The sequence below is a fragment of the Brachypodium distachyon genome, chromosome 4, assembly GCF_000005505.3.
Source record: "Brachypodium distachyon strain Bd21 chromosome 4, Brachypodium_distachyon_v3.0, whole genome shotgun sequence".
Lineage (NCBI taxonomy): Eukaryota > Viridiplantae > Streptophyta > Magnoliopsida > Poales > Poaceae > Brachypodium > Brachypodium distachyon.
This window is the reverse complement of record NC_016134.3, coordinates 42,859,646-42,881,131: the sequence shown is the minus strand read 5'-3', so window position 1 is coordinate 42,881,131 and position 21,486 is coordinate 42,859,646. Positions and strand designations below refer to the sequence as shown.

The 21,486-nt window shown below is 44.1% G+C and overlaps 1 protein-coding gene and 1 long non-coding RNA gene across 2 annotated transcripts; one reads left to right on the top strand and one right to left on the bottom strand.

Moving 5' to 3' along the window:
• Nucleotides 1-11: 11 nt before the first annotated feature.
• LOC104584731 lies at nucleotides 12-3,936 on the top strand. The gene is made up of 2 exons (XR_002966101.1): nucleotides 12-3,575; nucleotides 3,681-3,936. It is a non-coding gene; the product is annotated as an uncharacterized LOC104584731 (long non-coding RNA).
• A 10,450-nt stretch (nucleotides 3,937-14,386) lies between these two features.
• LOC100838727 (transcription termination factor MTERF2, chloroplastic) lies at nucleotides 14,387-20,307 on the bottom strand. Its single transcript, XM_003576788.4, has 8 exons — nucleotides 19,651-20,307; nucleotides 18,659-18,796; nucleotides 18,223-18,468; nucleotides 17,983-18,096; nucleotides 17,676-17,858; nucleotides 17,044-17,261; nucleotides 15,809-16,479; nucleotides 14,387-15,416 (listed from the first exon to the last, which is right to left on the bottom strand). The coding sequence occupies exons 1-7, from the start codon at nucleotides 20,197-20,199 to the stop codon at nucleotides 16,131-16,133; spliced, it is 1,797 nt and encodes a 598-aa protein (XP_003576836.1). The 5' UTR covers nucleotides 20,200-20,307; the 3' UTR covers nucleotides 14,387-15,416; nucleotides 15,809-16,130.
• Between the last annotated feature and the right edge of the window lie 1,179 nt (nucleotides 20,308-21,486).

Sequence of the window (21,486 nt, the reverse complement as noted above, 5' to 3'; positions counted from 1 at the left end):
TGGAGGTAGGGAGTAACATGTTTTTCTTTTGTGGTCCGTTGATTTTACTTTCCCTGCGGCGAGCCAGGCACTTGGATGAAGAAGCGTCGTTAATTGCTGTATAAGTTTAACATTATTTAGGAATACTTGAAGGAGTGAGTAGTATATGCATCTCCGTTTGTTTGCCTGGTTTGATTTTGTGTATTCTCTTATTTCTGAAGAGGGAGAGAGGTACTAACTGACGCTCCCTTTTGTCCCGCAATTCGAAATGTCAAGTGGTACGGTGTTTAGGGTGGTTTCATCGTTTTCGTAATTGGCTTACTGGGGCCAAGCCTTGACGATCTTTTAAGTTCTGTAACAGGAAGCTGTCTCTGAACATTGTTTTGCTAGTTCGTGGTAAAAAAACAAAAAAAACTGTATGATGTACAATGAAGATCAAACTCGGTATGCATTTTCTTGGGCAAAATTCACAGAGTTTTTGCTCCATGGCATCATTACTTTGGGTCAACCTTATCTTTACTGCTCTTGTTCCACTTTTGGGTAATTTTAACATACTTTATTTATTGGACCGTGGGAGTAATGTTTGTCGAGAAGGATAGCAACTTAGCAAGGATATGCTTTTTTTACTTTCAGAACTGAAGATCTGGCTTTCAAGGCAAAAGAAGCCTCTAGACGGATGTCAATCTCGCTTCTTATGTCCTATTTTTTAAGTAATTTCTTGTCTGTATGATTCTGGATGGTCTGATGTGGATTTTCTTACGGATTAGATGTATTTGTGATGCTTTATGTGTACAGGTAATTACATGTTCGGGAAACACAAAGTTAGGACATCAACTTATATAATGGCGTGAACAGGATTATTTTTATTTGATTGCACAAATTTAATAGCACTATCACGACATTATCAGTGTGCTGCAATTGCAATTTAATTTTGGCGTTTTGTTCTGCATTTCTGTTGCCACTATAACACTGGACACACCTCCACATTTCTGTTGCTCTTTTTCCATTTTTGTGTAATTTTCCTTAGATTAGTGCCATGTGATGTGATTTACCTTTTTTTCTGTGTTTTTTCTATTCTTTATTCTTACACTTAATGCAGCAGTTTACCATTTCCATGGGAGATATGTAGATACTGATGGATGTTGTTCTAATGTCTTACATGGAACACCTTCTATGCCTATTACATTTCCATGCTACAAATTGCCATCATAGGCCCAACCCTTTGCATAATCACATAGGTGCAGTTTTTAGTTTTGTCAAGTTGCATTCTCTGCTTAGTCCTTAAAAGTTGTTTTTTCCCTCTGATTTTTGCAGTTCTAACATGAAACTTGCACCCACAGTTGTACAACCTTAACAATGCAAATGTTAATAGCAAATTCTGTTCAGTTTCCCGCCTTCCTGATTTGCCCTTCCAATATGCTAATTTGTATTCACAGTTGTAAACTTTTGCCCTTCTTGCTCTTTATCTGATGTAAAACTTGAATTGATATTTTCGCAGAAAATATTTCAGTTTAAAGGCAATATGTTGGTTCGGATGGATGAACAAGCTGCTCTTCATCGTGTTGTGATGGATGAGCAGTTCCTCTTCATTGCTCTCTTAGTAATTAATGAACGAAAGCTGGCTGCAAAGTAGCGTTAAATCTCTTAGTTATTCACCAATCAACCACCTACTCCATGCAACTGTTATGCTCAGATGACAATTGGATTTTTTTTTTAATATCAAACCTACTGCTATTCTATCTAATTTGTTAAGTTCTACATACTATCCATGTTCGAAATTGTGTTGATAAAATCAGATAGCTCATCCTTGACAGTGCTTTGCCAATGTCAACAGTATTACCATACTATTATTTTAGATCTTAAGTAGCATAATTTGATCACCTTCCAAAGAATGGACAGGTAAAATATTTTAGGATATCTTAACCTGACGAGCTGCTTAGAAATTGAAATAAACAAAACTTACTTTCACCTTTATATATTTGCAGTACTTTTCTTTTACAATGTTGATGCTCTTATTATTTATTCCTCTGATTGCCTTAATGATTTAGTAATCTAACAGTTATGGGCCATTAAAAGATGCTTAAGGATTGCTTTGAAGGTTCTACAGATTTTCTCGCAGAAATCAAACAAGTTATATAATTGAAATCCCCGCTCTTTATGCCATAGGTTTGCCCTCATTCCAGAAATATTAATGTTTTGTTATGTATAGTGAATTGATTCTGTTTAACGAATGATGGCTTTTTTTTCTCTTTTGGTGTGCAGTTTCTATCATTGTATTCAATTTGCTAAACAATGCTCATGCTGACAGGTTATAGCTTTGACTGATGGTAACTTGAAATGCTGATGTGCTGCAGGCTTGCCCACAATGTTGTAATGTCCTCCAATTCATGTGGCCTATTTCATCTAATTTGCTAATTCGCTCATTATATGCTCCTAGGTAATGCTGTTCTGGCAAATTCTTGATTGTGCCGCACATTTTGTCCAATCAAACAGCTAGGGAAATATTATACAAAAATTATGCTTGCACATACTCATGTTATTTGGGTTGAAGTTAACATGTTATTTGGGTAAAGTTGTAGACTAGATTTAATTGATACTCTTTGATCATACAGCAGTGATTTTGACAGATGTTTCTACTAGGGTCTGAGAAAGAACGTGGTTGTCTTGTTACTTACTTGGTCGAATTCTTGGTGCTGATTGATGAAGCTATGCACTGCATCAGGAATTCAGGGCAGTTCACATCTACTACTTTAGCCTAGATATCCTTGTCAAAAATACTGTGAATAGTCAATGCCTTTCCATTCTACAATGTTCTAGACAGAGAAAGAAAAATAGTAGAATCATTTCATGATTGTGAAGACCGAGTTATTTTTAACTGGAAGCAAGGAAAAATGTCAAAAGCATCCTCGACTAATTGCTTATCTTCTTCCCAGATGTGTTTCTGCATTCAGGATGGATATCCACGTCACAAGGCAGATGTGAGGAAATTATCCAAAACCACCACTTTCGGGGTCATGTTTAGCCAGAACCACCACCTTGAAAATCTATTACCATCAACTCTCGGGCAGATTGTTGCACAAAACCCATGTAGTCGTATCACTGGCCGTAACCCCGATTCTCACGTACCAGGCCCACCTGTCAGGATATGTCTGTTGCTATGACCGTTAGGCCCATGTCATCTGACATGGCGGAGACACAACTCAAAACCACCACTTTTGGGGGACAATTTACTTGAAACCACCATTTTGATAATTATTTTGCACATAACTACCATGTTATCAGGCAAGCTTAGCTTCTGTATATAACCCAAATATCCAGTTTAAATGCATCGACATGAAATCTGACAGCATAGGCCCACCTGTGCCGCATCGAGCAAGATTCAATGACGGACAAGCCGGCTGCCTGGGTTCACTAGTGGTTCTTCCGGCTAACAATAACCCCAAAATTTGCATTCTGAGATAACACATAATTTGCACATGTTATTTGTTTTTTGACATGGTGGTATAGGTGAAGGAGAAGAGACCGGAGGTAGCTATTGAGAATGGAGGGAAGAAAGTGGTACTGTTACATTTGTGGAAATCGTAGTTTTGATCGAGGTCAGTTGAGAGTCTTGCAAAGTTGCAAGTTCCCATTACCATGCAACCTTCAGTTTTGTCGTCTCCTCCTGAATCCTGATCTGTACTACACTTCTTATATTTCAGTGACTGAATTGCAAGCGTTAGATGGACAAAATAACATGATCACGAGGTTTAGTTGATGGTAATTGTACTAAGTTTGAGCATCTGATGTTGTGTGTCAAGATGTTGGGAATGTTAGTGTTGCCCATCGCAAAAGATCAACTGTTTTAATCCGTTCATTACGTCTATCTTCAGTGATCTGTAATAAAGTGAAGATCATTTTTTTTTATTAAAACCTGAAACTAATAACTAAGGCGGGATCGAGCTATTCAATTTTTCAGTATGTTTGTACGTAATCCTGGATTGACAGGAAAGCTAGGCATGTCTGGATTCAACGATTTCGTCCGTTTCTATCCGTCGTAGTCCCCTTGAGCAAATTTGTCCTCAGGGTAGAACACGGCAAACACGTCCTCCTCCTCCCCTGTATCACGATGATTTAAGGAGCCAATTATGAGTTAGAGAAACGATATAATTGATGATGTATATACCTGCCCAACGCTCAACGGTGGCTGCAAAATGACCGGAATCCCCTCGTAAATGGCTGGAAACGACCTCTGGTGCAAAAGAAAAAAGTTACATTTACAAGAATTGATCAAGTTATATCATGATAATAGATGGAGCACCCAAAGAACTGCATATATCTTGTAAACTGCAGTTCCTCCTTCCTGTTCTTTCCCTGAGATGTTATATCATGATAATACTCCATATATCAGTATCTTGTAAACTGCAGTTCCTCCTTCCTGTTGTTTCCCTGAGATGTTTATCTCCTAGCCTGTAAATGTAAGCCGAAAAATCTGGCGGTATCTGTTTTCCTGTACTTGATAGCCATGTTAATGTATCAGAGATCCAGCAGCTTTTAAAAAAAAAGCACTTCTATCCTTAAAAAAATGTTTTATCAGATACATTTTGAAATTGATGCCTATGTACTGTATCTACCGGCCGGGATCCATCTACCACGGTGTGTAAATAATTGATGAGCCACACACTCTGAGAGAAATATGCCTGGCGGACACAAGCCTGGGACTAGCCGGACGTTGTTTGGTTGCCGTCCTGAGGTTCGTATCCCCTTGCCTGGCCTGACTGCATGCCTGAGTAATTAGCCGGGACGAGGCGAGCGATTTTGGTCGCCTGACTCAGGCACGCACGACTAATCATTTTCCTAGCTGCGCTGCGTATCTGCTCTGCTACCTTTCGACCTTGTCTGGCCACGGCCGCTCTGCCCACCGTCGAAGCGACGAAGCTCCGTCGAGGTCTGTCCATGAGAAGCTCGTCAGGCTGCAACCTCCAGTGAGTTCCACGAATTCCGCATGAGGTCAGCTGGTCAGCTCTGGGCTCAATTAAGGTTGTTCGCAAGGATGAGAGAAGCAGTTTGTGAACTCCGATGAGCTCTGATGGTTCCATACAGCAAGGTCTACGCTTGAGCAGAATCTTATGTTCATGGTGCATGCTGATTGATTTTCTTTTATTTTTTTGGTTGCGTGAATATTGGATCAATTTGATATTTTCTTGTGCATAGATCCGGTTTGCTTTTCACTCCTTTCTTTTTCCTGTTGTCTGGAATTAGAGGGATCCATCCTCTCGAGCCTGTGTAAGCATATTTAAGTTTTAGGAATTAGAGGGCGTTAGAGGAATTAGAGGACAGCGAGGAGCGGAGGAAGGAGAAGAGTTGGGGCAAAATTAAGCTGGATAAGCATATTTAAGTTTCTCAGGCACATGGCACCAACCAAACAACAAACTTCTAAACTTGCCTGGTCAGGCCAAAATCACAAAATTCTCAGGCTAGTGTCAGGCACGTAATTTTTTCAGGCACATCTCTCAGGGTAGCAACCAAACAGGCCCTCAAACTCACGGCCACGGGAGAGCAAAGTTCCTACTCCGTAGTAACTTTTCTTCTTTCTGGCAATCTTCCACGTTATTGGACCCATGTGATCACCCTTTCCTTTTCTGGCTCCAGGGCTCACTGCGTGCAGTCCAGCGCTCCAAAACGAGAAAGCAGACACCTTGTGTGCAGTATAGAGGTGGGAGAGGGTGGTCTGATCTCTCTCCACTGAACTCCACTCTCGCCGCCTGCTTCCCCTCTCCACACCAAGTGAAGCCAAGAGGTGACTGTAGCAGACCTAGCGGCGGCTGGTGAGGCGATCAATGGACGGGTTTAACGCTGCAGGTAATTAGCTAACCACCTTGAATTATTTGCAAGGGAGCAGAGCAGGGTTCATGGATACATTGGGGGCCAATTCTCCTTTGAATTTCTCAACGGACGGGAAAGATGAGACTACTCCCGAGCTTACTGCTCCGGCTATCCAGGCCGTCCGGTTGAATTCGCTCGAGGGCCCGATGCCAACCCTCGGAGACGCCGTGAAGTGCACATAACCAGAGAAACGCCGTCGCCGTCCTGCCCTACGCGTAGGGGCACTATTCCGTTGCAGTGTCCGGCCGCTCGCCGTCCTGTCCTACGCGTAGGTAAATATTGAGAGGAAGAGGGAGATCCGATGTGTTGTGTGATGCCGTCTAATTGTTTGGGCGAGATCTGGATCCATTGAGAGGAAGGAGATCGCCATTGTCATTCCCCTCCATCCCCCACTTCTTCCCCCGCAATAGATCAAAGAACAGAGCCGATGAACACCTCCAACTCTCGTTAGCAGCAGGAGTTTCGCCGAGATGTTCTTTGTGGCAAGAAGCCATGTGCTCTGGTGAGTTTACATATTTCTTTATCCACAGCCAGGCTGCAAATGATGCGGTTGTCGGCCTATTATTTCAAGTTTGCCACTGATTTCGTGATGATATCTTCAGATCGGTTTGTGCATTACTTGTGGAACTTGGGCATAATCAATTTGTTATCTAAAAACTACACACAGTTAGAAGTATGTGAAGCACACATTTATGCTGAATTAATCATACAGCGACCTGAAACTGCTGGTCGGGGATTTGGTTTGGGCGGGTTACTCGGTTGCGGAAGCGAGGGAGTCTCTCTCTGATTGGTGGATTCAACAAGGGTGGATTGAAGAGATTGATCATCGTCTGGCTGCCCTCGAATTGCCGGAGGCGACGATTCCGGGGGGCACAGATTTTGCGGGCCGATCTAGGTCGCATGATCCGTTTCGGGTGTCCAGTTCGGCTGATCGTGAGAAGCGGCAGAAGATTATTCGTGATCAGGATACCATTGTGGTCTGTGACGGGTTCGCGGCGGAGGGGTGCGCGGGGACAGATCCACCGGTGCCCGCGAGGGCAGGTCAGTCGGCGGCATCAGATGATTTCCTTTCGCGCATTCGCCGTGCTTCCTTTGGTCAATCGGCGGGTCAAGGAGGGTCAAACGGTCCGTTTCAGCAGCCGTCGGCCTCGGATGCCGGGGAGGGCATGTCGGACCAACGACAGGGGTTGGTTGTTCCGAGGATGCCACCGCATGGTCGCCCACCGGAGTTGGGGAGGAAGGCGTCGTCTCAAGCCTCGGTGGCGGCGGCGGGGGCGATGCCATCTGGCGTTGTTGGGCCGACTAAGCCAATAACTGGGAGTGGGCCTGTTGGGCCGCTTCCGCAGCCTGATAGCCCACTCGGTCAGATGGACGGTGATGGGCGGGTTTGCCCTATTGTGGACGGCTCTGATCAGGCGGTGATTGGCTATAAGGATGAGGTGGCTTCTGGGTTCAGGTGGAAACCTAGATCCCAACCTTTTTCCCCCACCTCTCTTTTCTAGGCGACGGCGGAGGAAGTGAGGCGTTTCGGGAGTGGTTGTAAGATTGTGCCCCGCCCAACTAGGGTTGGCGCGCGGTCTTTTGCAGAGGTCGTGATGCATGAAAGGGATGGAAGGCCGGGTAAGCGCCCGATCGAGAACTTCGGTGGTGGTGGCGGTGGGTTCTACCGCGAGGGCGGTTATGAACACCGTGCGAAAAGGCCATTCGAACAGCAGCAGGGGGCTCCCCAGGGTGGCAATCCTCGGGCGACGGGTGGATGCTTGAATTTGGGAGGTCGGCAGGCTCAGCAGGAGGAACCCCGTTATGGGCAACAGGGGCGGGAGTGGCAGCGGGAGCGGGAGCTCCAGGAGAAGCTGGGAAGGGATAAGGAGTGCCGGCAGAAGGAGGCGGCTACAGGGGCTTCTGGGGTTGAACCGAGGCCTGAGGGTCAGCGGAAGAAGCTCTTCTGTCACAAGTGCATGGGCACCGACCATAACCAAAAAGATTGCTCGAATCCCATGGTTTGCTATATCTGCAAGAATCCGGGGCATGTTTCGGGACAGTGCCCGGATCTGCGAAAAAAGAAGAGGGGTCTTCAGATCTGTGTTAGTGGCGCTGAAGGGAACATGTTCTATTCGCTTCAAGTGGGCATTCCAAAAAACTTCGATATGCCGACGGCGGTGGAGGGTAAGTTCAGCGTTCAGAAAGGAGTCTGTTCGGTGGAGGACATGGTGAAGGAACTGCAGGTGCTGATTGAACAACCTTGGGAATGGCGGGTCAAGGTGCTGGAGGAGAAAACTTTTTTGGTGGAGTTTCCCAACCTTCAGGCGCGCCGGAGTCTGACCAAATTTGCAAATGGATTTTGCTTTGTCACTGATCCGTTTGTCCAGGCGATAGTCACTGCTATGACTGGGGAATTTGAGAGTTTTGGGGAGTTACAAGAAGCTTGGGTGAAGCTTTTTGGTCTGCCCAGCTGGTCTAGGACGGAAGAGGCGGTGTGGGATCTGGCTTACATGATTGCTGAACCCCGGGCCATTGATGTTGAGTTTCTTCTTGGTCCTGGCCAGACGCCTGAACGTTTGAAGGTGGGCTGTCAATCTGTGGAGGAAATTGATGGCCACAATGAGGTCTATCTCAATGGGAAAGGGTTCAAACTGGAATGGAAAGTGGAGCGCAGCTCGGTGCCGTCTGATTCTGGTCCTCAGGACACCAAAAAACGCTCTGTCCAGTTGTCTAAGGAGGATGCTTCGCTGCTTGAGGAGGATGGTGGTAACCACACGAAATACGCTTCTAAGGAGGAGCAGTTTTCGGGTCAGACTAGCAGATGTGATGGGACTGGTTCTTCTGTGAATCCCAAACAAGTGACTGAAGGGGTGGCAAGGTCGGTGGTTTTGCCCGTGGCTCCTGAAGATGGTGGGGCTTATTTGAGGCCTTGTTCAGGTTTGCCAGAGATGTCCTTTACAAAACATAAGTACATTGGTTTTCCAGAAAAGGTGGCTATCTCGGAGGATGCTGATTGGTCCGACGAGGTGGACGATGAGGCCAAGTCCAAGTTGGCAGGACAGACCGATGGGGGGGGTGCTGAAGGAAGCCAGCCGGTGGTGACGTTGTTTGACACCCATAAAGTGAGCATGAAGAACTTGCCGAAAGAGATGGCTAATCATGGGATGATGCCGGTGGCGGGGAAAGGATGGACTACGGTGGCCAAAAAGGACAAGAAGACTCGCTCTCCTGTTCGAGCTACGCGCCAAAGTCAGAGGTTTCCCAAGGATGGTGTGCCAGTGCAGGAGCGGGCGGAGAAGCGAGCTCAACATAAAGATGACTTAACAGGTACGTTGTTTAATTTTACTGTCTTGCAAGATGTCCCCAATTCTGAACTTTCTGAGGTTGCTTTGGATTGCAAAGTTGTTTTGGGGGGTTCGGGGGAGGAAATTGACGCTTGTCTTGATCGGTTTAAAGCAAAAGAACTAGCTGAGGCACGTCTGGCGGTGGTTAGGGCTGAATTGTTGCAGGCTGCATCCCCTCCTGAGGTTGCTTCGGGGCAATCTCTGGAGGGTAGCATGCACGAGGAGGTCGCTGTTAACGAGCAGGTGGTTGAGGAGACATGTGGTTGCTCTCCTCTCTGAACTTTTGAAGATCAGTTAGATAAGCTGATGGAGCAGAAAACTCCGGGTAAGCATACGCAAAATTCGACTGGAAAGAGCAAGGGCAGGCGAGCCTGTTTCCGATGAGTGTCCTTTTCTGGAATGTGAGAGGGTTGGGGACGACGAGGCGCTGTGGTCAAGTGTTGGACATTATTAGACAAAAAAATGTGGTTATTTTCTCTTTACAGGAAACTATTAAAGCTCAGTTCTCTCAACGTAGGGGGGGGGGGTTCTCTTATCTCTGGGCTATTAAGCCGACAGTTGGTCAGTCGGGGGAGATGCTTATCGCTGTTAGAGAGGATCTGTTTGAGGGTGTCTCTGCCTCGCAGGGGGATTTTTTTTGTCAGCATGGTAATCAAGAATAAACTGTCTGGGGTGCAATGGGAAATCATGAACGTCTATGGCCCGGTGTTACATGACAGGAAGGCTGCGTTCCTGGCTGAAATCACGGATCACGTATCGCTTGCGCAGGGAACGGTGTTAATGGGTGGCGATTTTAACCTGATTCGTTTTGGTGATGAAAAATCTAAAGGTGTTCTCCATAAGACTGCAATGGTGCAGTTTAATGGGGCGATTGGGTCGATGCAACTCAGGGAACTGTATCGAATGGGCAGTCGTTTTACTTGGACTAATAAACAAGAGCATCCCACTTTTGAAGTGTTAGATAGGGTTTTTATGAATGGACTTTGGGAAAACTTATTTCCACTTGCTCTCACGGATACTCTGGTCAGGTTGGGTTCTGATCATAATCCTCTTTTGGTTGATTTGGGCGAGGAGGTGAAAAAGAAAGTGTTTCGGTTTCGTTTTGAACCTGGTTGGTTCCTCGATCCTTGCTTTAAAGAGACGGTATTAATGAAGTGGCCTCCCAGGGGGGGGCTTGGAGATTGCTGATTTCTGGAAGTTATTGCAGGGGACTCTCCGCAAATTCTTGAGAGGTTGGGGCAATAATTTCCGAGGGGAAATCCGCATGAAGAAGAAGGCTCTGACTGAGTAGATTGAGGCCTTGGATTCACAAGCTGAGTCTGTTTCTATTGATTGGTTTGATTGGAAACACAGATATTCGCTGGAATCACAGTTGATGCATGTTTACGAAGCTGAGGAGTTATACTGGCAGAAACGGGGCTGTGAGCAGTGGTGTCTCAAGGGAGATGCCAACACTGCATTTTTCCATAAGATTGCTAATGGGAGGAAAAGGAAAGCAACAATTCTTTCCTTGGAAGATGAGTTGAGACTGATCTCTGACAATAATGAACTCAAAGCCCACATTACTCAGTACTACAAGCGGCTGTTTGGCAGGGAATCCGATTCTGGTGTGCATCTTGTGGATGGCGTGTGGTCCCATGATGAACAGGTCTCTCCTCTGGAGAATCAGCAGCTCTGTTAGCTCTTTTCCATGGAGGAAATTGAGTTGGCCCTTAAGAGAACTAAAACGAATGCTGCACCCGGCCCAGATGGCTTTTTGGTGCAGTGCTTTAAAGAATTCTGGGTGAATGTCAAAAATTTAGTGAAGGAAATGATGGATGCTCTTTATGATGGGAAACTGAATCTGGCTCGTTTAAACTATGGGATCATCACGCTTATTCCAAAGATCAAAGATGCTAACACCATTCGACAGTATCGTCCAATCTGTCCGTTGAACGTCATTTTCAAGATCATTACTAAAGTCCTCACTATTAGATTGACGCAGGTGGCGGCAAGAATTATTAGCCCGGTTCAGACTGCATTTATTCCTGGTCGACACATTCTTGAAGGTGTGGTAGTGCTTCACGAGGTCCTTCATGAACTGGACAGATCTCGTGCGCAGGGGATTGTATTGAAGCTCGATTTCGAAAAGGCCTACGACAAGGTGTTGTGGCCTTTTCTTTCAGAAGTGCTGATTAGAAAAGGATTTTGCAATCAGTGGATTCAGTGGATTAGGCAGGCGGTGGAGTCTGGGAAGGTCTGTATTAACTTGAATGGTGAGTTTGGAGAATATTTCAGAACGTTTAAAGGGCTTAGGCAAGGGGATCCCTTGTCTCCGCTGTTGTTTAACTTGGTTGGCGATGCTTTGGGAGCTATGCTTCAGGCGGCAAAAGACAAAGGGCACCTAAGGGGATTGGTCCCCGAGCTGATCCCAGGGGGGGTCTCGCACTTACAATATGCGGATGATACTGTCCTGTTCATTCACAATGATCCGGTGTCAATTAGGGCAGTTAAGTTTTTGCTGTACTGCTTTGAGGCCATGTCTGGTATGAAGATAATTATCAGAAGAGTGAGGTGTTCTGTGTGGGGCTGGACCGTGAGGAACAAGTCAGGATTGCTAACCAATTTAATAGTCGGGTGGGGGATTTCCCTATCACATACTTAGGCATTCCCGTTTCGCCTCAGAAAATCTTGTTGGGAGGATTTCAAAATGTTGTGGATAAAGTCGAGAAACGGTTAGATGGCTGGCAGACTGGCAACTGTCCTTTGGTGGGTGGAAAGTCCTCATTGATTCTTGCCTTAATAATATGCCAACCTACATGATGGGTTTCTACCTCTTGAACGAGGGCATTCATTACAAACTCGATATGGTTCGAGCAAGATTCTTCTGGGAAGGTATTGGGGAAAAACAGAAATATCACATGGTTAGCTGGGATAAGTTGTGTAGACCAAAAGACTTTGATGGACTGGGCTTTGTGGAGAGCCGCCTCAGAAATATTACGCTGCTCTCTAAGTGGATCATGAAACTGGAAAGGGGAGATGCGGACTTGAGTTGTGTTCTTATCCGAAGGAAATATTTGGGAGTTAATGGCTTCTTCCAATCTTCTCTTTCTCGGGCTTCTCAATTCTCGAAAGGATTGCATGCTGTGAAAAAATGGTTTTCGGTAGGCAGTTCTTACAAGGTGGGCAATGGTCGGAGTGTGTTCTTTTGGCAGGACGTTTGGCTTGGACAGGTTCCACTAAATGTCAGTTTCCATCGTCTCTTTGCTTGTTCTCGCCAGCCGAATTCCACGGTGGCGGAGGTGTTGGCAGGGGGGAGATCTGTCTTTCATTTAGAAGCTCTCTTGGCGATGCAGAAAGTGATGAATGGACAGCGTTGTCTGCACTGCTAAGAGGTGTGGTGCTGAATGCCGTTCCTGACGTCGCTCGCTGGGAGTTGACTGCCAACAAATGTTTCACTACTAAGTCCATGTATATGGCCATATCTCACAGTGGGGTGGTGGACCTCCAGATTATGGATTTATGGCGGGCTACCATTCCTCTTAAAGAGCAAATCTTCACTTGGATGTGCTTTAGAGGTAGAATTCAGGTGACGAATGAATTGTTGAAGAAGGGTTGGAAAGGGCCTGAAGGCTGTCGTCTGTGTGGACAGGCGAAAACGGCTAATCACTTGCTTTTCACTTGTCCAGTTGCCTTTTTCTGTTGGTGCTACATTCGGGATTGCTTAGGGTGGCCTCGGGCGCCGCTCTCGGGGGCTGATTTCCTTGACATTGCTTTGAAACCAGGAGGGTCGATTGTTAATCACAAAATGTGGTCGCTGGCGGCGGCCTTGGCTTGGGCTCTGTGGCTCACACGTAATGATATGGTGTTCAACCAACGAGTTTGTGTCTCCCCTATGCAGGTAATCTTCAAGGCCGTGGCGTTCCTGGGGCACCGGAAGATTCTTCTGCCGGATAAACGGCGGGCCGCAACGCTGAATCTGATCGCGAAGCTCCAAACGAATCTGCGGGTCGCGCCGGCTCAGGGCATCGGCTGATGACAGTGCTGTTTTGTTTAGTCTCGGTGGATTGTTGCCTCTTTTGGATGTGTTTTCTCAAGCTCTGTAGGATCTGTTGGCACTGTGTTGGTGGTTTGTGCGATGTTGTAAACTGGTAATCCCAGCAGAACCTCTGGCTTTCTAAAGTCAGGCTGACAAGCCTTCTTTCCAAAAAAAAACTGCTGAATTAGTCATATTTGTGCATTCATCTGACGCTTGTGCACTTTTGAATAGAACTTCTGCACGGAATACGCTTCAGCATATCTCCTGAACAGAAATACAACTCTCTTCCTTCGGCTGGAGGGCAAGGAGATGCAATGGCCTACAACGTTGCTATTTCATTATACTTGGTATAACATAGTGAGGCGGATTGACAAAGGATGGAAGGTCTTCGTATCGCACAATGGTCTGGAAGAGGGAGATATATGCCTCTTTGAACCGACGGAGAGCAAGACCAATAATAGTCTTGAGATGGCGGTCCATCTGATACATAGGTGAGAGATGGAGCTATAGGTCCATGTCTGTATGGATTTTAACTCTTGACACCCTACCATGAGCTCACTGCTGAACAATTGGTGTGAGTTTCTTCAGGTCACTTAGTTTCTACTGTAGCATCTAATTTGGGGGGAGACTGGACCGAACTCTACCTCTAGTACTGTTTAATGCTCCTCGGATCATTGCTCTGCTACAGAATTAATAATTTCTATTATGCACGAGTTGTTTAAATATGTGTTGCTCATATTATTTTAAATTTCTAATAAATAAGAATTATGTCAAAATATTATTTTTGAAAAAACAATTATCTTGAAAGTCATGAAAACCAATCAAGTATAGTCAAAAGATCATGATACTCATAGAATGAGTGGTAATTAGATGATTACGTAGTCATTACCACCAATTCAGATCTTTATAAGTGTAAAGATAAAGATTATTGCCGACTTTTGTGTTGAGACCAAATTTATTGCTGATTAGGATGTCTCCAAATTTTCTCCAGTGAGACATGCATGCATTGCTGTAAGCTCACGCCATTAATTACATGTTGTGTTCCCTACTTCGATGTGGCTGCTTCAACTGGAATTTAGGATTTCCATTCAATCAAAATGTTACACTGTCATTAAAAGCTTCCTTTATCGAAAAAACATATTAGGAAAATGTAAGAGCTACAATCAAAATTACATGGTCATATCAGATGCATAAAATGTAAACTTGAAAGCTTGGTGCCGCAGAAGCTGCCAACATATACAACAAGCAGTTCAGCAAAATCAAAATCTGCTCGCAATCACATCCCAATAAGGTACAGGTACATGTATACAGTACCAGTGGCGTAGCCAGCTAAAATTTCCAGGATGGTCCAACAGTGAAAATATTCATACAAATTTAGTTATTTTGATGTTTTGAATTTTTTTAACTATGTTATATAAAGGATTGGAAAATCTCAGGGTGGTCCATGGACCACCCGGCAACCCCCCTAGCTCCGCCACTGTACAGTACGTACAGAAGGGCAAAACTCTTCTGGCTTCTTAGGCCTTGACAGGAGATATATAACAAATTAACAACCCAGGGTATTCCTCTCTCTCAAAAAAAAAGAAAAAAAAGAGGGTATTCACCGGCTCAGTGCAGAAGCCTGCCAGAGAACACAGAGTTCCCGCTCTCGTCAGTCGAGGATGCACCAGATGTGGCGACAGGGTTCTTAGGAAGGACGCTTCACACCACAGGTTGATAGCAGTAGGCAGTTTCAAGCACAAGATGTTGAGTTTTGCTGTTGGGGTGGCACCCTTGTACACATCCTCATGAACATGCAGTTCGGCATACACAATGAAGCACCATCTCATATTGGCAAGTGGAAACCTGTGCATTCTCCCAGCAAGGAAGAATGTGGATCAATTCCCGAGGTAATAGTTCACTGCTGGTTTCTGCAATAAATTTTGGTGCCCTCACAGGATCTATAAGTTTGGCAAGAGCTGCTGATCCAGTGAGGGCAAGGGTTGGCCTTCAGTTCCTCAATCTGGTCTCAGGGGGATTTCCCAACGGAGAAGATTCAAGCTTGTATAGAGAAAGGATGGTGTCAAGGCCATCGAGAGGTTTAGGTTCCATCAGAGGATGGGTTGCTCAACAGACACTTCAGTCAGAGATTATGGCCTCCAATAGTTTGTGTTGGTCTTCATGCCAAGTTAGTGAGCATACTCTTTTATTTATTTTTCAGTTCCAAACATTTAATAATCACTTTGGACCTGAAAAAAAAAATGTCAAAAAAATTAACATACACGTCTGATTGGCTTCTCAAAGCTATATTTGTAAATTAAATGATACCCAGAATACACTCTTGTTGAGAATAAAACCAGCCACATTGAAGTGTCCTAAAATCTTGACAATGATATGCAAATATGAAGATTGAGAACACTGGAAACCAGTATCTAAATGTAATTTCTCTTTAGGGCTGTACTAATATGAAAAATCAGCCATGAGTGCTTCTGGAAACCTTTTTGCATGGTGAAAAATAAAAGATGTTCATCACCTCCACTGCAAAAGTATCCCGCAATACGACAAACAGGTATTCTTAACAATGAATTATGAACATGATCAATCCGTATCTTTCAGTTCCATGCAGTAACTAGTGTATTACCTTCTGAAGTCTGCACACTGGAGAGGTGGTTTCTATCTGTAAAATATCCTCCCCAGATGGAAGCATGAAGCTGTATAATCAGGCACCCTCACATGGTTTGCTCTGTATATAAGTCCAGCAATTAACCAGCTTTGTTTGATTGTAAAGGTGTCACAGGTAATGTTTCTATTTGCATATATTCTCCAGCAAAAAGTTCATCATTTTTTGCAAACATGTCTGTCATACTGCAGTCTATATTTCTGCTCTTAAGTAGAACCGTGGCTTTATCTTCCCCTCCAGAGAATAGCTGAAGTACCTTGGATGTTCCACAATAGTCCAGCAATTAACCACCTTTGTTTGATTGTAAAGATGGTGTCACAGGTAATGTTTCTATTTGCAAGTATTCTTCTGCAAACAGTTCATCATTTTTCGCAAACATGTCTGTCATGCTGCAGTCTATGTTTCTGCTCTTAAGTACCCAAAACCGTGGCTTTATCTTCCCCTCCAGAGAATAGCTGAAGTACCTTGGATATTCCACAATAGCTTTAAGAGGCTTCTTCATAGTCCGTAACAGGAACTCAAGCTTCGGTTTCATAACAAGCTCAATACTATAACCCAGAAGTGGGGAGAATCTTGAGATCATTGAGCACACATCTTTCTTAGACAAGCCTATCCCCAGGAAGTAATTCATTCTGTAAACATTGAATTAGGTTACATGAATTGAAAACCTCAATATAAGACAGCATCTTATGTATATATTTGACATGTGAAATTCAAATTATTAGGCTTCACTTTCTTTGCCAGTGTAGTAGTAAGCAACAAATAGTAAACCACACAAAAACGTGCTGGTCGTACACTTTCTTAGCCAGTAGTTTTGATAGTTGATCTTTACCAGGAAAAAACCTTGAGAAGTAGCTGGCCAACAACTTGAACCCGCTAGTTTTGGTTGAGTAATTTTTTTGAACTTCGTTAGTTATGTTTCAAAGTGTATTATGAAATTATGTGAATGTGAAAGGCTGATATGAAATTTGGCCAAAATTAGGTGAAAACCATCAATAAATGTCAAAATGAATTAAGCTGAAATTTGGTTTGGGTCCCAAGGAGTATAGCGGGTGCAGGGTACCTGTACTGCTCGGTATATCTACTTATACCTACATGAGTAATGAATTAAAACCATTTACAAGTTCACAAAAACTACACACATATCAACTGCATTGACTAAGCCTTTGTAATAAAACCTTTTTCAGTTGTCATACCTGGGGAGCAGTGTGCGATCTATGTCCAACAATAGAAGCTCTGGATACTTCCTAATGATACGAGGAAGATGACGCTCAGAAACACCAAAGTCAATAAGAAAGTTGATTTTCTTCATGAGGGTATTGTTCACATCTGAAGCAAATATTTCTGGAGAACGACACACAATCTTTGCCACAGCTTTCTTATCAAAACCTATATCTTTGAAAAAGGAAACTACCTGGGACACGAGGCAGAACAATTAGTAACAAGATACCAGTTATTTGAGGTTATATATGTTTAAAAGCAACGACTTAAGATCCTCCTCATTCTTGGATCTCAATGTGACTAAAAGACTGTTGCTCCGTGGATACAGTTTCAGACTAACAGTGAAGTATGCAATGAACCTATAACAAACATTGAGGTCGGCCACTGCATCCATAACTCATAAGTCTTAATCCTAGGAAACTTAATTTTGATTGATTGGAAAATAATATGATATTACAAAACCTGGAGATATAATGAAGAAATCGGCTATCCATGTCAAATGGAAGAGATATGGTATTGTCAAACAAATATCCTTTTACTGACTATTGGTGCCTGTTTGAATTACAATGGTCTACAAGGAAAGGAAAGCACAAGAATAATTACGCACCTGCAAAAACTCACTCGGTTTTCTCAGCAGCAGTTGTGGACTTGATGTAAGAACTGGGACCAACATTTTCTTACTGATGCCCAGATCATCAAACAGCACCAGAATTGAGTTCATTCTTTTTGTCGAACAACCCAGAATATGAGGCCAACTTTTCACAGCAATACCAAGGACTGTACTCGAAATCTGAAAGCAAAAACCTGATTTACCAACACTTTTTTATCCAATTATGACGAACTACAAACAAACACAACCTACAACAGAATCTAATGCAATGTTGGCATAGTAGGAAAATTCACTTTTCAGTTACCTTTTTTCTGTTGAAGAACAACAGCACCTGCGCGTAGTTTTCTATCACGCTTGTTGAAAGAATCCATGGGTATTTCAACAACATCCTACTGATATACTGTTGTTCAATGCCAGCCTAGAAAATTTTGAAATATGATAATGTTACATTACCGCAATTATTATCTACAGAAAAAATTATTGCACTTTCCAAAAGGCATCACAAACATAAGGGTTCAGTTGAGAATCATGTACTTTTCTATACCTTCTCCCATGCACGAATCCTTGGTTTGATATCATTTTCAACATCAGAAAGGATGATAGGAGGAAATGACAGCAGAACTGATGCAATCCTTGGCTTGGGAATTCCAATGCACTCAAGGAAATCAATTAACGGCTTAAGATGATTGTCCTCAGAGCAGAGAAGAAGCATTGGGAATGATTCAATGAGATAGGGAAATGACACATCCCCGTGTGCTAACATGCTAAGACCACCATACCTGGCCTCCATCTGCACTAATATCATTCAAGAAAGATCCAAATTCATGAGACAATTACTGCAGGGAAACTTGTAAGAGAAACAATGATACTCCCTCCGTCCGGAAATAAGTGATGTTTATACAAATCCACGTCACTTATTTTGGGACGGAGTGAGTATATTTTTATCAATGATAAACAATAATTGGGACTGTGAAACTTACTTTTTCAAAAAATGATAGTGTGCTTTGGAGTGCCTCATCTGCAGGTATTGATAAGTGCATCATCATGCGCTTAGCATTCCGTCTGACTAAAGTTTCATAGCCACTGCTTGAAAATAGAACTTCCTTCAAGAACTTAACCTACATGAATAAACCACAAGTTACGAATGAATCAACTTACTAAACATAACATAGTAGTATCAAGCAGTACGACAACTGTCAAAAGAAACATATATACCAGAATCATAGTTCCGTACTATCAAAATATTAGAGATGTGATGCCACCATTCGCTAGTTAGTGTTAATGAAAATTTGCTGAAAATTTTCTAATTTGGACTAGCAGTAAATGGTTCGATAAAATAGTTTAGCATTTCAGAAAATAGGCTGAAGTATTGTGCTAGGTGCACTTGGTGGTGTAGTCGTGGGTGAGAGTATCTTGTCTTTCTGTTAGTTTCAGTTTGATATACCTTTTCATTCTGTTTTCAGCTTTCTGTTAGCTTCAGCTGTTAGATACAAGCGGCAACTGTAGGGCAAACTGTAAACTCTCAGGATAATGGAAACCAGGTGGTGCGTCTCTCATATGAAAAAGGTGGCGTAAATGAACAGAGTACTAACATTCTTGAGCACAAGCTCTGAGCAAGACTAAAAGCTTGATTATCTGATCTGCATGCTTGCGGCTAATGTTAACTGTTCGAGGGTGCTCAATGTCTGATTAGCTACACTCCAAAAAAGTCCAACACACATCTAAATATGTGAAGGACTTGATTGAGCAGCTTCTATGATGGAATTCTGATAAGAGGGACGTATACCATGGACACATAACAGTTTTCTAGCCAACCAATTTCATGAAAATATCATCTGCAGATTAATTGTGTAGAAAATTTCGAACTTCCAAGCACACTGCCACATAAATTGAATTTCCACAGGGGCACAAAACAACCATGGAACACAAACAAAATGCAACTGAGCCAAACCCAGATTGTACTAGCCCTCACCCTATCGATCAGCACCGGGAGTCCCTCCGCCGCGACATATGGCGCGATGAGCTTGGCGGAGGAGAGCCGCACGCCAAGGCTCTCGACGAGCGGGACGACGCCGCCGTCGCGCCTGCTCCTCCCCATGAAATACACCTTCCTCCCGAACCCGAGCGCGCCCATCTCGGCCCCGACGCGGGCCCCTGCCCCGGCGCTCCAGGACGCCCAAAGGCCGAGCTCGTCGAGCTCCCGGACGCCTTCGGCCAGCATGGCGGCGTAGCCCGGCGCGCGCGCGGCGATGGCAGCGGCGTCGGCGGGCGAGGCGCCGTGGTCGCGCAGGAGCTCCGCTACAGCGGCCTCGGCCTCACGAGGGTCGCCGAGAGCGGAGGAGACGGAGTTCGTGGTGGGGCCGCCCGCGGCGGCGACGACGGCGCGGCGGCGGGGGAGGAGGCGTTGGAGGAGAGGGGGAGGATGACAGTGGGACGTGGAGCGGCGGGAGTAGGGTTGAAGGGTCGGGGGCTTGGGGAGTGGAGGAGCAGAGAGGAGCGTGGGAGTAGCGGCGATGGCCATGGCCACGGCGGACGGCGGGAGGCTTTGCGAGTGGGGGAGAAGAAGAGTGAGCTTAAACCCTCGCGCGTTTCCGTTATCCACTGGACGATGGGTGAATCATGGCTACGGACTCACCGGAGGATTTTTAGAAACAAACTTGTTGGTGAGATTTTAATTTGTGGGGATCCCTTTTCTGCAATGAACATTTGGGATTGCAAATCTTATGGAATTTTAAGAATGACTCGGCCATGGAAACTTTAAAGACTTTGGGCATGTTTGGTTGGTTTATAAGGTTGTCAGCATTTGTCACACATATTTGCTCATGCATGTCTAAGGTGAGGCAAACGAAATTGCCACCACACTTTGCCACGCATTTTTTTTTGAGTCAATGTCATGTGAGACCTAAGTTGCATTAATAGAATCTTGCCACGAGTGTGGCATGAACTAAACAAGTGACTAATTCAGTCAAACTTGCCTAACTTGAGATGTGGCAAGGTTATGGTATCAACCAAACAAGCTCGTTGTAGCATTAGCTTGGATCGCTTGGAACTGTGGGAGAGCTTAGTTTTGGATTCGGATTAAATTAAGAGAGCAACCTCAAAAGTTTCACAAAAATGTGAAGAAATCTCATTGTCTGTCAGGTCACTTATTTTGGGACGGAGTTATATCTTTGTAGTGTGTAAAGAAAAAAAGCTTGAGTCCTAGTGCTTTTGTCTTTTGAAATTTGAAAAGGGTGTTCAAATGCTTGAAGAATTATGGGGAAAAAAACCATTTGTACATGTATGGATAACCTGCTCCCTCAATTCTACGATATGGATGTGTACATTTTACGAAATTTTATCCCGCATTTTAGATAAACTTTTCGATAAGATCGCTCCGGAAAGACGATGTGTCTTGGATAAGGTATAAAATTTCTTGGATGCCAATGGAGCATGGAGCACTACCTTGTAGGATATTTATGGTCCATAGATGTGGAAGAGATTACGAATGTTCGTCCATCACCTCGTTTTTTCATGCTAACAATTTTAATACCATCACTTTATTGGATGACCAAAGTTTCATTGTGGCGAATAAAGAAAAACTAAAGTGTCCGCATCGGTTCACCTTGTGGATCAGGCTAATTCATTTTCCTGGAATTTGAATGCTTCTGAGTTATATTAAGTGAAATCCCTTTATAGTGCGCTTAGCAGCTCTGATTGTCAATTTCGACACAAAATTATTTGGAAGCTTAAGATCCCTCTTAAAAATATTATTTTTTGCATGGTGCTTATGTCGGGGGTGGTGCTTACAAAAGATAATTTGGCCAAA